A 15917-nucleotide genomic window follows, 5' to 3' on the forward strand; every position below is an offset into this window, starting at 1 on the left:
ATAAGTTATTCTTTTTAATGGGGTTGGTTGTAGATAGATATTGATTGGAATTAATAGATGATGAGTATTTTAATAAAATATAAAAGTTTGGGATAGTTTTTAAAAATTTTCAAATACTAGAATTTGGCCCAAATTCTATTATTTTTTTTAGAATTTGAGAACTTAGGATATTTGTCAAATATATTTATCAAGTCATTGATTCAGGATATATTTGTGGCCAAACCACACCTTAATATAATTTCATCAGCGGAATGTGAAAATTAATTTTATCAAAAATAGTACTCATTACTTAATTAATAGAACCATAATTAATTTGTCTCAAAATTTCTAATCAAACTTGTAGTTAGATAAGAGTGGACATGATTGAAAGTTAAATATGATAAAACCATAATTCTTGAAACATAGAGGTATTAAAAGTGGCAAAATTTCCACTGTTAAGTGATCCAATCAGCTAGACAGACTTTAATTACGATAATATTGACAAAATAACACTCCCTTGAATTATTGTGATAGTCATCAAAGATGAGATAAGGGTCAAGACTTGGATAATATTGACAAAATAACTTTGTAGGATATTAATTTCAAATTATGGAAAACTACTAAATTTGCAGACATCAAACATTACAAAAGGTACTTATTATTAAAAATTTAATGTAATGTTCGTAACGTTTTGATTTTTCGTTTTTTTTTTATTTTCATTCCATATGAGATATCCATATTGAAACTCGATCATTACTAAAAATAACTACTTTTATACTGAAAAATGTCTAATGGCTATTTTTATAGATATTTTGATTGAATTCATGAAAAAAGAAAAAATAGTAGTGTGTTTTCATCCAAAAATAAATTAGGGAACTTCCCACTATTTTCTATGTATTTCCCTGTGAGCTGGTTTGGTAAGAATGAGTACATAAAATTATGTTTTGTACCATAAAAATTTTATTTATTCGTGACCTTTATTTTTAGTAATGGACTAACCCGAATCCGTGCCACGTAGCGCTTCATATTAAAATTTTTATATACTCAAAACTTGAAATTAAAACTTCTAATTAAAACAAAAAATCGCTTTACTGCACCATATTCTTTAATGGTGTTCGTAGGAAATTCAAATGTGATGAGTATGAGTATTATATATTATGTCATCTAGTTTAGCTCGTATATAAATTCTATCTATTACAAAGAATGTATTATGTATTATATAATTGGTCGGTTTCCCTTATCTGGTAGTGGATATATATTAACAATTAAAGACTAGCTTTCTAGAAAAATATGGAATTTCTCTTAGCACACTCCAAAATAACACCTCATGGGTATCCATAAATTACAAATATTTCTTTGTTTTTGTTTTATTTTATACCTTTGCTTTGCTTTTTCCTCACGATGAGGATGTAGGTGTCATCAGTGATGACATTTTGGACAGCACCCTTTTAGTGCAAGGAAAATAAATTAAATCACCGCTAATCTTTTTTCAACTATATAATATAAAATAAATCTGGCTTCTGCCTTCTGGAACAGAAGAATTTCCATTAGATTATTGTTCACAACTCAATTATAAATAATGAAATCACCCAAAAAATTGACTTTTCGAACTGTCTAACACACTAAGAGCAGAGCTCTTTTCTTGGTTTGGGTTTAACAATGTTTTTTTTTTTTTGACTATATGAATTCTTTATATTCATTTTTTTCTAATCAAGACCACCCCAAAATGAATCATCCAGTCACTGAATGTTCTAATTTCTAATTAATTTTAAGTGGGAAAAGCAGGAAAATCTTTCAAAATAGAATCTCCATTGCCAGAACTTGTCCAAATATGTTCATCATTCTTTCTAATTTATAAAAGATATCTAACTGAACAATCATTTATAGGATTGGCCTTCTTTCGTTTCCTTCTGAAAATATAGGTTCTATTCCGTTATGATAATAACAGAAACCTGAGCTACAACTGAAAGATTGAGCAATGTAACTGAAACACTGCCCAAAGGACCATCTACGCCAATGCCAGGCCTTGTAACAACAACATACCTAATGTGATTCCACAACTGTAGTCTGAAAAAAGGTGAGATGTACATCTTACCCTTACCTTTGTGGGGTGGGGTAGAGGTTGTTTCTGATAACCAGTGCTAGGCCCAATGATCATGGGAAATGAACATTGTATCAGAGGATTGTAAAGGAGCCCTTCTATCTATTTTTGTTGTACAATTGAAGGTTTCAGAAAAAGTGACCAAGTGTTCATCTTTTAACGAGTAAATACAGGCATGCAAACGAACAAAATGAGGACGGAATCCTACCATACATTAGGAGAATAAAATTAGTTTCTGTAAGATGCAGTATTCGGAGATTTTATCAGAAGCCCATATGGACAAACTATTTTGTATCACTGTTGCTCGTCATAAAGTCTTCATCATCCTTTATGTATTTCTCCTGCACTGCTGCAACTGTAAAATTGGAATGTCAAGGCCAACCATGTAAACCAGCCAGCAGAAAATCAAATCTTGTTCAATACAAAATCAATCAAATATCTTCCACAATTTATACCCCTAAAAATTTCTTTTCGTTTATGAGTTCACCAGAAATGAGGACCAGCAAAAATAGAGCTAACAACTGACAGGCCAAGATAGGAAAGTACAAACAACTAAACAAGTTATTGATCGTAAGTGTTAACATTTGGTTCTGGAGAACCCAACAAAAAGAAATTGGTTTTGGAATGTGTAGAATCATGGAGAAATGAATAAAATCTCTACATCCTTTGGGATCAAATGAATGATCTACTACTCATAAAACCAACAAGTGCAAGTAGAGGGAAAGACCATGTTATTGTGCCTGCCTAACTTTTGAAATTTATAAGCTCAATGAATGGTATCCATTTATATGTTAAACAACGTGAAAAAGGATATCGGTAGTAGTCCCAATCAACAGGACCAACTGCAATTTTGCTGAATTCAACAGCGCTTGCATCTATGCCAGCAAATATGTATCCATTGCTTTTGTCAATTAGCTTAACTAGATTCCCAACGCTCTCTTTATCCTGAAATGGTAAATAAGCTCAACAACTCAATCACTATGTTAACAAAGAGTAGAGAGGATATATCTCAAAACCGTGAAGTTTATCTCTCAATCACATCATACCTGGATATCTAAAGGTGTGAAGTTGACGAGTCCATAATCTTCAATCACCTCACAAAGCTCCTTTGTAAGCTTTCTGCATTATTTAAGCATCAAAATGAAAACACAATGTTAAGATAAAAAGATACTTAAGCTTCTGCATTTTCTATGTATTAAACCCGAAAACACAATGTTAAGACAAAAACATCCTTTCTGATTATTTAGATCATGTCAAGCACTATGATACATATCCAAATCCATGTCTTATTAGTTTCAACAATCCATACTTGTAGCAATGAAATACTATGTATCCCTCCACCAAGTGATAAATGATTGACTACAAATATTTAGGATATATTTTTCTTTTCTCTATAAAGGCCCAATAATACCCTTTGTTTATGTATCATTGGAAAGTGCATTAACATAAATACGGCAGTAAGAAGCGGCAACACCAAAGTCTGTAAACTATAAAAATGAGTCAAAGTAGATTGTTCCACACTAGCGCTTCAATGACCACCTTCGATTATAAAAGAATAGTGAAGGGAATGACACTTAAATAAGGTGATGTAAATACAACTCAGCACATAAAAAAGAAGACGAGAAAGAAAACTGTGTTTTGCTTCTTCTTTTTTCCTTCTCCCTGCATTACCCTTCCTTAATTCCTGCCAAAGGTAGAGACGTTCAACACATTAAACTGAAACACAACAATTATCAAAACATGAACGCTCTCAAAATTGTAGGTAGTATAGAATCGTGCAGAAGTTATTTTCTCCTCAAGCTTATCGAATATATAGAAAACCCGACTCCAGCAACAAGATTTCCTAAAATTTTTGTCCTGGTTTGATTAGAACAGTCAGAAACTACAAAGTAATGACAATATGTTATATTGAGCCCGCAAGAATTAAGAAGAGTTGAAAAGAAATCAGCTATCATTTGACAGAGTGTTCTTAAAGGAAGGTTGAAGCACCTATACTTAGCAGAGCGAGGATCCTGACTGATCTCATTCTGCAGATATGATAAATCTTGGACATCTGTGTAGAAGTCTAGGTTAAAAGCTGCAAGAACAAGAGAAACACAAAATAAGCACTTCATAGTAGCCACAAAGGTGTTTCATACCTATAACTCATCTCCAACAGTAATATTCCAAATTCCAGAAAGTTATTCTCCAGAAGAATATGATGAACTAACCTAGCTTTCCATAGCTTTCAATTAGATCAATCTTTGACAAAACATTGACATGAGGAAGCTCCAAGTGTAACATGGTGGATAAAGAGAGGAGCAATGCACTCACATATTTCCCTGGATCACTGCAAAGATGGGCATCAACTAAATGGACTGCGGTCAACTGCATTAGACAAACCAAACAGTTAACAATTTAGCTTTAACAAGAAGCATAATAGTGAAGGATGAAATAAATGAGATCACTCTAAAAAAGAGACTAACCCTAAGATCTAACTTCTTTATAAGTTCCATAATCATATTCTTCGCATTGTCATGAAGGAAAAATAGTTCCACCTGACCCGGAAAATCAAAAAGTAAATAGTGCTCTGCAGAAATAAATAGACAAATGTCAGAACAAGCTGAGGTGATGCTCAGAATACTGCAGAATCCACATAAGACGATGGGTAAACTGTGCAAGGAATTTCCATGAATGTGCTGAATCTCAAGAGCTCAAGGTGCTCAAACAACTTCGCTAAAAATGCCCATACTCAAAAAATTTCTAAGCGTGATTCATCAAAAGAAAGTTAGCAAACTCAAGCAAGTAAAATATTGTAAATGAGCATATATTAATAATGCTTTCTAGCCCAAGCCTGACCAAGTGTGTGTTATAGCTCCATCACATGCAACACATTGACTCAAGTTTAGATTGACAGAAACCATTACAACTGAATACATAAATTATCAAATCTCTAAATTCCAGGATGTATAATGTACTGTTTTTTATCAAGAAGTCTTGAACTCTCAAAGGCAGCTCCAAGCCACTGCCAGAATGGGAAGGCAGTAACAACAACTACACCATCTATGTTTTTCTTATTTACAGTATTCACACTATCTATATTGGTTGTGAGTGAAAAAAAATCCTGGAAAATTGGAGGTTAAGTAAAACATGTTAAGAAGTAGGTAAAAAGGGAGCAGAGAAGAAAGCAGACAGATTAGCTGAGAGAAAATAGTACCGACGCAAAACAACTGCTCTTCCCACATGGAACTGAAACTTCGAGACACTTAATGACAAATTGTAAACTTCCCCAGCTATACAGACAACATTAAAGTGGTATAAACACCTCCATGATGGAAGGAATACCAAGCCAGTTCCAGATAAGTATAAAATGATCGAACATAAATAGACATTGATCTCAGTCAAAATTTACTAAATTCAGATAGAATTGTAACAACCTTTAAGGAGAGGTTTTAACCTAGACTCCAACCAGTCAATATTCTTCTCGAGATAGTTCATGCAATATACAAGCCCTGCAAAAGAATAATAAAGCTATGAGTTAGAAAAACTCAAAAACAAAGTAAGAAATGCATGAACATAATAACAATTCAAAGCATAGAAAACATCATCTACATAATGAACAATATTTTTGCACCAAAAATAGGTAATGGAGGTAGCCCAAGAAAGCAACATCTTGTACCCGCACAGGTTAATCATATGGTGGTAGCATCCAAAAGTTTAGCCACTTGGAACTTATTTATTAAATAACTGAATGCAGACTGATCATAATAGAAGGGGGGAAAAGGCAAGCTTACCTCCATTGGGACCAAGAGAATGTTCAACCATTACATCACTCAGCTTAATTAGATCCTCAATATTCACAGCACACTCATATCTTTATCAGATAAGGAAGAACGTAAACATATACACTGGTTTCCTATTTTAGTACAAATGAACAATCTTCTCGAATTAGACATCAAAATATGTTATCCAGACACTGTCAAAGAAACACCACTTAAGTGGATACGGTAAAGCATCATTAGCGGGATCAAGATTGATAACAGCAACTTTCCTGCAATTTAAACAATCAAGAGAGATAATATCAATGAAGGGATCATACTACAATTAATTCTAACGTCTGCCGCCAATCTCTGGCAATTACCTACAAATAAATCAGTCAACTACGCCTCCACTCCCAACTACATGAACACAATATATCCATTCCACTCTAAATCCTATCCTCCATTCTGGACAATAACTCCACCATCTTTTGAATCCACCAAACGAACTCCCAAATAGGCAAGTTTATGAACATCACTAACCAACTCCTTTTTCTCATCCTCAACATGAGCAATACTACCCATGAAAAATCTACAAAGAGCATCTGCCACAACAGTAGCTTTACCCGGATGGTACAACACACTCATATTAAGTAATTATATTTTACTCCTCCTTACTGACAAAGAAGTCTCTAACCACACAAAGAAGTCATATATATAGAAAATAACCTGTTCTTTCAAATCATAGAAGCATGAATTACTAGAGTATCATTAGCACTCAAAATCAATGATCTTTCTTGCATTGATATAAGAAACAGATACCCATAAAAAAAATCCAAGAAATCGTAGAAGATTGTCTAAATAAGTAGAAAACAGAACACCCAGAAGGTTGAAATACGTTACCGTCCGATCAGCTGGAGGAACTGAGACATCCCGTTGCAATAAGTGGTTTTGCCGGAACCAGGGGGGCCAATCACTACTTGACCAAACACCATTCTTCTAGGTTCTAATTCTAACCCTCAAAGTTCCTGCTATCTGAAGAAATATTTACTTTGCGAAGTAACCTATAAAGGGATAACGATATAGGTTAGTTTTGCGACGGAAAAACACAACTACTAAAGCCCAACGGTAGGTTTCAAGAAAACCCTCTATAGTCTATATGGCAAATAAAAAAAACATAAGGAAATAGACAGGGTATTGAAGTTATTTAGAATCGAACTAGGAATTCTAGTGACTTCTGCCACCAAAGGAGAAATCTACTTTCTTCTAAATAGGAAAGCAAGTTCTCTTTTACTACAACTAGTAAAATTTATATTAGATATATTAATAACAAAGAAATATGATATGTAACCTTTCTTTTATTTAATTTATGAATATGAAAATTAGATTGAAATATTAGAAATAAGGTCAAAATTCCTACATAGAGAATTTTGATACTTGTAACGACTTAGCAGAACAGGTTGGACAACAACAAGCGTAGTACCAGGTACAAACGAGTGTCACAACACTTGGATCAATATGTGGTCCCAGATGCAAAAGGAAAACAAACTCTGCCTAAGATGTTAGCAAAGAAGCAAGAGTAATAGTTGCTAGAGTAGTATAAATAGTGGCAGATTTCACTAAAGAAGGCCATGGATGAACTTTTCTCTTTTTGTTGCTTAGAATTAGATCTGGAACCTCCCTTCTCTTCTTTTTTCCTTTGTTTTGCCTCTTGTTATTCCCTGAAGAAGAGGACCTGTGGAACAGGTCCCTCTTGTGACCTGCAATCAGTTTATCTTTAATACAAAGTTCCTCTTGTTACATTTGGTGCTTTCATTGTCCCTCCTACCATGGGTGATCATACACAACACTTGTCTGAAATCTCTTGATGAGGCTGTGAAACAGCTTCAAGAACAATTTGTTGGCCACTCTAAAGCCGTTGACTCCATCAACGCTACCTTACAAGAAATTGTAACTCAACTGGCTTAATTGCGCCCTTCGTCTCCGGCGTCGTCTCTGACCCACACTGAATCAGCAAACTAAGTCATCTATGCCACTTCCACAAACTTTTTTTATCAGCATACTACACCAACACCCACACTGAATCGGCAACCCCCACACCAGGTGCTTTCAGTTCCACCCCATGCCCTTAATCCATTTCGACATGATAAACCGACACCGATTGACTTGTCTAAGTTTGATGGTACCAACACAGAGAGTTGGGCTTTCCAAGCTCATTAGTATTTTGACACTTACAATGTTCCAAATGAGCAATGCTTGAATGTATGCTCTTTTTTTCTAGAGGGAGGTGCACGAGATTGGTAATAGTGGATGTACCGAAACCGCCAACTCTGTAGATGGGACCACTTTCTTAGGGCTCTTGTTACTCGTTTTGGTTCTAAATCAATGGGGCACCAGAAAGCTTGTTGGCAAAACTACAGATGCAAACCTCCGTTCGTGACTATCTTTCTCAATTTGAGAAACTGGCCAATCGTACCTCTGAGGTATCGCCACTGTTAATGAAACACTTCTTTACCTCTAGATTTCACCCTGATATTAAATCAGATGTCCTGCTTTTCAAATCGGGGATCGCAATAAAGCAATCAGTTTGGCCTTTTTGTAAGGACAAAAAAAATTGGCCCAACTATCGGTCCAAAAACCCTGCTAGCCCATATTCCTTCCAGACATCTTCCAGCCCTAAAAATACGACCCTTTCTTCAAGCTCTTCAGCCCCGACTGCATCTATTCCAAGCGCTAGTCGTACATCATTCAGAAAGCTAACACCCACAGAGCTTTAGCAAAAACGTGAACTTAACCTTTGTTTCAATTGTGATGAAAAATATCACAAGGGTCACAAATGTTCATCAATTCCTCAACTTTTTTTACTTCTTGCCGATGATAACACTACAAAGGACACTCCTTCTGATTCACCTCCACCCCATCAGATTCACCACCTCCAAATACCACTACTGAAAGCCCTTCTCTACTTAGCATCAGTTACCATGCCTTGTTCGGCGGCCTTCATCCCTCAACGATTCGTTTCATTACATTTATCAAAGGCCTTTCTATGCAAATTTTCCTTGACGAAGGTAGCAAACACAATTTTATTCAGCCTCGTGCCTCCAAGGCACTCCAATTACTTGTTGAACCTCCTTCTAGTTTTTCAGTTATAGTCGGAAATGGCCAGGAACTGCAATGTTTGGGTGTTATTCATGGTGTACCACTCACCATTCAAGGTTTCTCCTTTGCCACAGATTTCTTTATTATTGACATGCATGGTTCGGATTTGGTCCTTGGAGTTGCTTGGCTGGCTACATTAGGTCCATGTTTGACTGACTATGTCAATCGTACGTTTGAGTTTACAATTGACGGGAAACATCACCGATGGCAAGGTGATTCCGTCCCTTCTACTGCCCAAATTAATATGTCCAGTCTTAGGCGCTTTACTAAGACAGATTCTATTTCATATTTTCTCCGTCTAGATCTTCAATCTCCTAACCTCGTATCACCATGCCATCACCCCCCGACTTAACCACTTTCTTGAATTACTATCCAGAGATTTTTCAACCCCTATCCTCTTTACCACCTCCACGATTACAGGATCATCGCATTCCCCTCTTACCAGAAGCCAATCCTATAAATGTCCGGCCATATCGTTACCCCTACTTCCAAAAAGCTGAAATTGAAAGGCTTGTTTCTGAGATGCTTAAGTCTGGAGTTATTCGTCCCAGCTCGAGTCCATATTCTTCACCGGTGTTGTCAGTGCGTAAGAAGGATGGTACTTGGCGCTTTTACGTCAATTATAGGGCTCTCAATGCTATCATTGTTAAGGATAGATTCCGTATCCCAACAGTCGATGAGCTTTTTGATGAATTGCACAATGCTTGTGTTTTCTCTAAGTTGGACTTGTTATCCGAATACCATCAAATTCGCCTTCATCCCCCAGATATCGAAAAGATTGCATTTCGTACTCATGAAGGCCATTATGAGTTTATTGTGATGCCATTTGGTCTTTCGAACGCTCCATCTACTTTTCAATCAACCATGAATTCCATTTTTAAGCCGTTTCTATGCTAATTTGTCCTTGTTTTCTTCGATGACATCTTGGTTTATAGCACATCTTGGCAGGATCACTTACAACACCTTAGATTAGTCTTTAATCTTCTCTAAAAAAACTCTTTGGTGGTGAAGCAATCAAAATGCCAATTCGGGTAGTCTTTCATTTCTTACTTGGGTCATATTCTCTCTGAAAAAAGCTTACAAGTTGACCCTGAGAAGATTGTTGCTATCGTTTCTTGGCCTTTGCCTTCATCTATAAAGGATATTTGTGCCTTTCTGGGTTTAATCGGGTACTATCGTCGTTTTGTCAAAGGATATGCCCAATTAGCTTCACCCCTCACTGATCTTCTGAAAATAGACTCATTTGTGTGGTCCGATAAGGCCTCTATTACTTTTGCCAAATTGAAAAAAGCTCTTAGCTCTGTACTTGCTTTATTCCTGCCTGTTTTTCCAAGGAGTTTGTGGTCGAAACAGATGCATCAGGTACTGGCATTGGTGTTGTTCTTTGCCAAGACAGTCACCCTATTGCATTCTTCAGCCAAAAATTGTCCTCTAGGATGCAAGCAGCTTCTACTTACAATCGTGAAATGTTTGCCATAACGCAGGCTGTTCAAAAGTGGCGTCAATATTAATTGGGCTGTTGCTTTACTATTTTAACTGATCAACAACCTTTGAAAGCCCTCACCAGTCAGGTTATCTAGACCCTGAACAACAACGTTGGCTTAGTAAATTAATTGGGTATGATTTTGAGATACGCTTTCACCCAAGAAAATTAAATTCCACTGCAGATGCTTTATCTCGAGTTCCTGGTCGTTTTGCTTTATCGTTGAACATCACTGAAATAGCTTTGGTTGACAAGCTTAAGGCGTTGAAAAAATCTAATGAGGAAATACTAGCCCTCCGATAGAAATTGTTGAATGCTTCAGATTCTATGTCCTCATTCTCCTTTCAAGAAGGTCTCCTCTTATTCAAGAACCGTCTGGTTATTCCCAGGAAAGCATCTTTGAGTCTAATGTTATTGGAAGAATTTCATGCTTCCAAAATTAGAGGTCATGCGGGCGTCTCTCTTTCACAGATTGGCTTCCAATTTTTATTGGGTTGGCATAAGATCTGATGTTAAGAAATTCGTCTCGAAATGTCAAATTTGTCAGCAAATGAAGGATTCACAACTCAAACCTACGGGATTACTATCTCCCCTGCCTATTCCTTCTGAGATTTTTGCTGAAATTTTAATGGACTTTGTTACAAGCCTTCCTTCATCCAGGGGCGCACTGTGATTTTGGTGATTGTAGATAGATTGTCCAAGTATGAACATTTTGTTGCTCTATCTGCCAATTTTACCAGTCAAAAAGTAGCAGAAGTCTTTGTCCAAGAGTTTGTCCGATTACATGGTTTTCCTAAAAAAATCGTATCTGATCGCGATCCCATTTTCATCTCTGAATTTTGGGCGGAAATCAACAACTCCAGGGAACTCAATTGGCCAAGAGTTCTGCTTATCATCCACAAACGGATGGACAAACAAAGTCACTGAACAAATGCCTTGAAATGTATCTCTGTTGCTTTGCTACGGATACTCCTTCCACATGGGTTTCTTTTCTTCCTTGGGTAGAATTTTGGTACAATACTTCATACCAACACAGCTCCAAGATGACCCCTTTTGAGGGAGTCTATGGCCGGCCTCCTTCGACTGTCTCTCGTTTTATGTTAGACAACACTTCAAATCCTGCAGTTTCAGGTTCTCTGCGACAACACGATGAGACATTAGCTCTGTTAAAGTCTAATTTATTGCAGGCTCAAGATAGGATGAAGTATCAAGCAGACAAAGGTCGCAGGGAGGTGATATTTGATATCTGTGATTGGGTGTATGTCCATCTTCGACCATATAGACAGCTTTCAGTTTGTCTTCAACGCAATTCCAAATTGAGCAGGCATTTCTTTAGGCCCTTCCAGATTGGCTTAATTGCTTCTCTTTTTGTTGCTTAGAATTAGATCTGGAACCTCCCTTTTCTTCTTTTTTCCTTTGTTTTGCCTTTTGTTATTCCCTGAAGAAAAGGACCTGTGGAACAGATCCCTCTTGTGACCTACAATCAATTTATCTTTAATACAAAGTTCCTCTTGTTACAATACTACTGGAGTATATTAACTTTCATGGAATCCTAGTTTAGTGGTAGCAAGTTGAGTGAATAAGCTACTTCTAAACATAGTGTGAGCAGCGACTCCCAGTATAAGGGTTCCAAGCTTATCTAACTAATAAGAGGAAATCAGCAAGCCAAAACTGATTCCTAACAAATTGTCAAATTTGCTTTTTTTATAAGGTAACAAATTGTTTAGTTTTTCGTCAGCTGTTGCGCGCTAGCTTATTCCTTTACTGGTAACGGGGTTGCTTATAGCATGCAGTGTATTAGTAAACAGGAAAAGCATAGATTTCTAATGACCAATGGAGGTCAAAGATAGAATATGTACTGTGTATAAAAACATCGAATGAATAGGTGCACTGACCCAAAAAAACGAAGAATAGGTTCATTAACAACAAAAAAGTTTCTCGAAATTGAGAATCAATTACAAGTATCATGTCATCTACAGTTAAAAATAACAAATTTATGGGGAAAAAAGGAAGGTATCAAACAACACACAAAGCACGTCAAGATAATGTCCTTTATCAACAACTATCTCTTGATCAACATAATATAGCTCACCACCAGAATGTTTATGCAACATATCATTCAACATTGCATTTAACTTCTTAGGTGCTAGAAGACTTACATCAGAATTCTTACTATCTGTTAACTCTTGCACAGAAAGTGCAAGGTCTATCATGGAATCACTCACAAACAAACGCATTTTTCATCCCTCCACACCAGCTTAGTTTCACAACAGCAGTAGCAGCAGGATTATGCAGCTGCTTTCTCATAATCAACATCAGTACATTATTCACAATAGGAGCTCCAAACGACCATGTAAAATTTTGAACTGGTAGCACAAGATGACTAAAAACTTTGTACACCTTATGTAGGTTTCCAATATTTTCCAAATTTACTTCATTCCTAATGCCTTTAATGAATCTACTTGGACTTACATGCAAGCACAACTTGGTTCTACTCGTTGATAATCATAGTCTTCAATAATTTCAATTTAGTCTCTTTTTTAAGGCAGCTCAACCCTAAAGCAGTGGCTTTAGGCCCCAAAAAAATGAGAAGGCCAAAAATCCCCCAAATTCAGTTCGCTCAAATACGAAAACATACCGAAGATGCACAAAAAAGAAATAAATTCGACCGATTAAACGAAGAATCAAAAGCACTGAGCAGACAAGAGATGAAGGAGAAACATACATATGTGAAAATGTCGATATTAATTGTGAAGCACCGCCAATAAGCACACTTAGAAGAAACCCTAAGTAGAATATAAAAAAATTATGTATTTATTGTTATAGGTGGTTATTAATCTTTTAGTAATTATTATGCACATATTTTAAAATTTTATTATTGATATAATTATAATAAAAATTCGTAAATAGTTAAATTTATAGTTATGTTTTATTTTTCATTTGTCTAATTCACTTCAATTTGAATCAACCATGTCTTAAGGTTGACTTTGTACAATTGTCTTTAATTCTTTGAGATGTTTCATTAAACATTTCAAACTCAAACTAATTAGATTATCAAATAATTAAATTTAAATGTCTTAACTTTGAATGTCTTCTAAAGGTAACAATCACTAAAATATTGGTTCTTGTAATTTAAAGTATTACGAAATATTATATAAGAAATGATACTTTAATTGGCATCTTTAATGAAATGAAGTCTTAATTTTATTTTAAAAAAAATTTAGAATAATTTTAAAATAACATTTCATTCTATTAAAAAAAATTAAAACTATAATCAATAAGAGAGATTTAAACATTTTTGTTGTTATGTAACATACAATAATTTATATATATTTATTCTTGTCTTACTGTCAATTAAAAAAATTAATTATTAAATTATAATATATTACAATATTTTTTTTAGAATTTACGAGAGTAAAATATATTTAAAAAGATTTAAAGAAGTGTAACTCACGTTTCTAAATTTTAGCTTTAGGCCACTCATTCTATTGAGCCACCCTTGGTCCCACCAGCAATAACTCTATCCGCTTAGCTAGGAAAAATAAAAAGAAATCACCTTAATAATATTTTTGTTTCTAACAATAGAAGATTATCTAAATAAGCAGAAAACAGAAAAACCCAAAAGGTTGAAATACATTACCGTCCGATCAGCTGGAGGAACTGAGACATCCCGTTGCAATAAGTGATTTTGCCGAAAACAGGGGGGCAATCACTACTTGACCAAACACCATTCTTCTAAGTTCTAATTCTAACCCTCAAAGTTCCTCCTATCTGAAGAAATATTCACTTTGCAAAGTAACCTATAAAGGCATTACGATATAGGTTAGTTTTGCGACGGAAAAACATACAGAAAATAGACAGGGTATTAAAGTTATTTAGAATCGAACTTGAAATTCTAGTGACTTCTGCCACCAAAAGAGAAATCTACTTTCTTTTAAATGGGAAAGCAAGTTCTTTCTTACTACAACTAGTAAAATTTATATTAGATATATTAATAACAAAGAAATATGATATGTAACCTTTCTTTTATTTAATTTATGAATATGAAAATTAGATTGAAATATTAGAAATAAGGTCAAAATTCCTACATAGAGAATTTTGATACTTGTAACGACTCAGCAAGACAAGCTGGACAACAACAGGCGTAGTACCATGTACAAACGGGTGCCACAATACTTGGATCAGTATGTAGTCCCAGATGCAAAAGGAAAACAAACTCTGCCTGAGATGTAAGCAAAGAAGCAAGAGCAATAGCTGCTAGAGTAGTATAAATAGTGACAGATTTCACTAAAGAAGGCCATGGATGAACTTGCTTCTCTTTTTGTTGCTTAGAATCAGATCTGGAACCTCCCTTTTCTTCTTTTTTCCTTTGTTTTGCCTTTTGTTATTCCCTGAAGAAGAGGACCTGTTCCTCTTGTGACCTGCAATCAATTTATCTTTAATACAAAGTTCCTCTTGTTACATTTGGTGCTTTCATTGTCCCTCCTTCTACCATGGGTGATGGTGCACACAACACTTGTCTGAAATCTCTTGATGAGGCTGTGAAACAACTTCAAGAACAATTTGTTGGCCACTCTAAAGTCGTTGGCTTCATCAACACTACCTTACAAGAAATTGTAACTCAACTGGCTTCATTGCACCCTTCGCCTCCGGCGCCGTCTCTAACCCACATTGAATCAGCAAACTAAGTCATTTATGCCACTTCCACAAACTTTTTATCAGCATACTACACCAACACCCACACTGAATCGGCAACCCCCACACCAGGTGCTTCCAGTTCCACCCCATGCCCTTAATCCATTTCGACGTGATAAATCTGCACTGATTGACTTATCTAAGTTTGATGGTACCAACGCAGAGAGTTGGGATTTCCAAGCTCATTAGTGTTTTGACACTTACAATGTTCCAGATGAGCAACGCTTGAATGTATGCTCTTTCTTTCTAGAGGGAGATGCACGAGATTGGTAACAATGGATGTACCGAAATTGCCAACTCTGTAGATGGGACCACTTTCTTAGGGCTCTTGTTACTTGAGGAAAAATTCTTAAGAATGTGTACAAAGTGCCTAATCACTTCGACACTAGTGTGAAAATATCGCTCTCAATTTCGAATACTTTGTGTTCGTTAATGCTCATGTTTTGCCGTTGATTTGAAAGAGGCATCGTTACTTGTATTTTGAATATTTTTTTTATGAACCTCAAAGACTTTCCTCCTTTCAAAGAAAAATTATTGGTTTTGGGCGCTATTTGTTCTTTTGATTTCTCTGTATTTGCTGAACAGAGGAATAGGATGATCTTTGACATCTTTATAAATCTGCATCCACAGAAAATTTGTTAGTTTTAAACAAACTGATCTGTATTGACTTCTTCAGTGGCTTCCTCCTTATTTTTCTATCTTCGGTTGATCGCTCCAATCTCTCATTTCTCAATAGATTACGCAAAATATTTTGACACATATA

General features: G+C 35.6%; 1 protein-coding gene and 1 long non-coding RNA gene across 3 annotated transcripts; both read right to left on the reverse strand.

Annotated features, from left to right (window-relative positions):
- Positions 1-2133: 2133 nt before the first annotated feature.
- Positions 2134-12897, reverse strand: LOC129902207 (GPN-loop GTPase QQT1). The gene is made up of 11 exons (XM_055977305.1): positions 12619-12897; positions 6721-6881; positions 6066-6110; positions 5854-5933; positions 5497-5571; positions 4546-4649; positions 4291-4447; positions 4070-4157; positions 3127-3199; positions 2894-3025; positions 2134-2436 (listed from the first exon to the last, which is right to left on the reverse strand). The coding sequence occupies exons 2-11, from the start codon at positions 6810-6812 to the stop codon at positions 2365-2367; spliced, it is 918 nt and encodes a 305-aa protein (XP_055833280.1). The 5' UTR covers positions 6813-6881; positions 12619-12897; the 3' UTR covers positions 2134-2364.
- Positions 12898-13912: 1015 nt separating this feature from the next.
- On the reverse strand, positions 13913-15791 carry LOC129903956 (uncharacterized). 2 transcript variants are annotated; one of them, XR_008770330.1, is made up of 3 exons: positions 14611-15791; positions 14100-14259; positions 13913-13986 (listed from the first exon to the last, which is right to left on the reverse strand). It is a non-coding gene; the product is annotated as an uncharacterized LOC129903956 (long non-coding RNA). The 2 variants fall into 2 exon arrangements; XR_008770331.1 differs by having other exon boundaries at positions 13913-13991.
- Positions 15792-15917: the final 126 nt, after the last annotated feature.

This window comes from Solanum dulcamara, chromosome 9, assembly GCF_947179165.1.
Source record: "Solanum dulcamara chromosome 9, daSolDulc1.2, whole genome shotgun sequence".
Taxonomy (NCBI): Eukaryota; Viridiplantae; Streptophyta; class Magnoliopsida; order Solanales; family Solanaceae; genus Solanum; species Solanum dulcamara.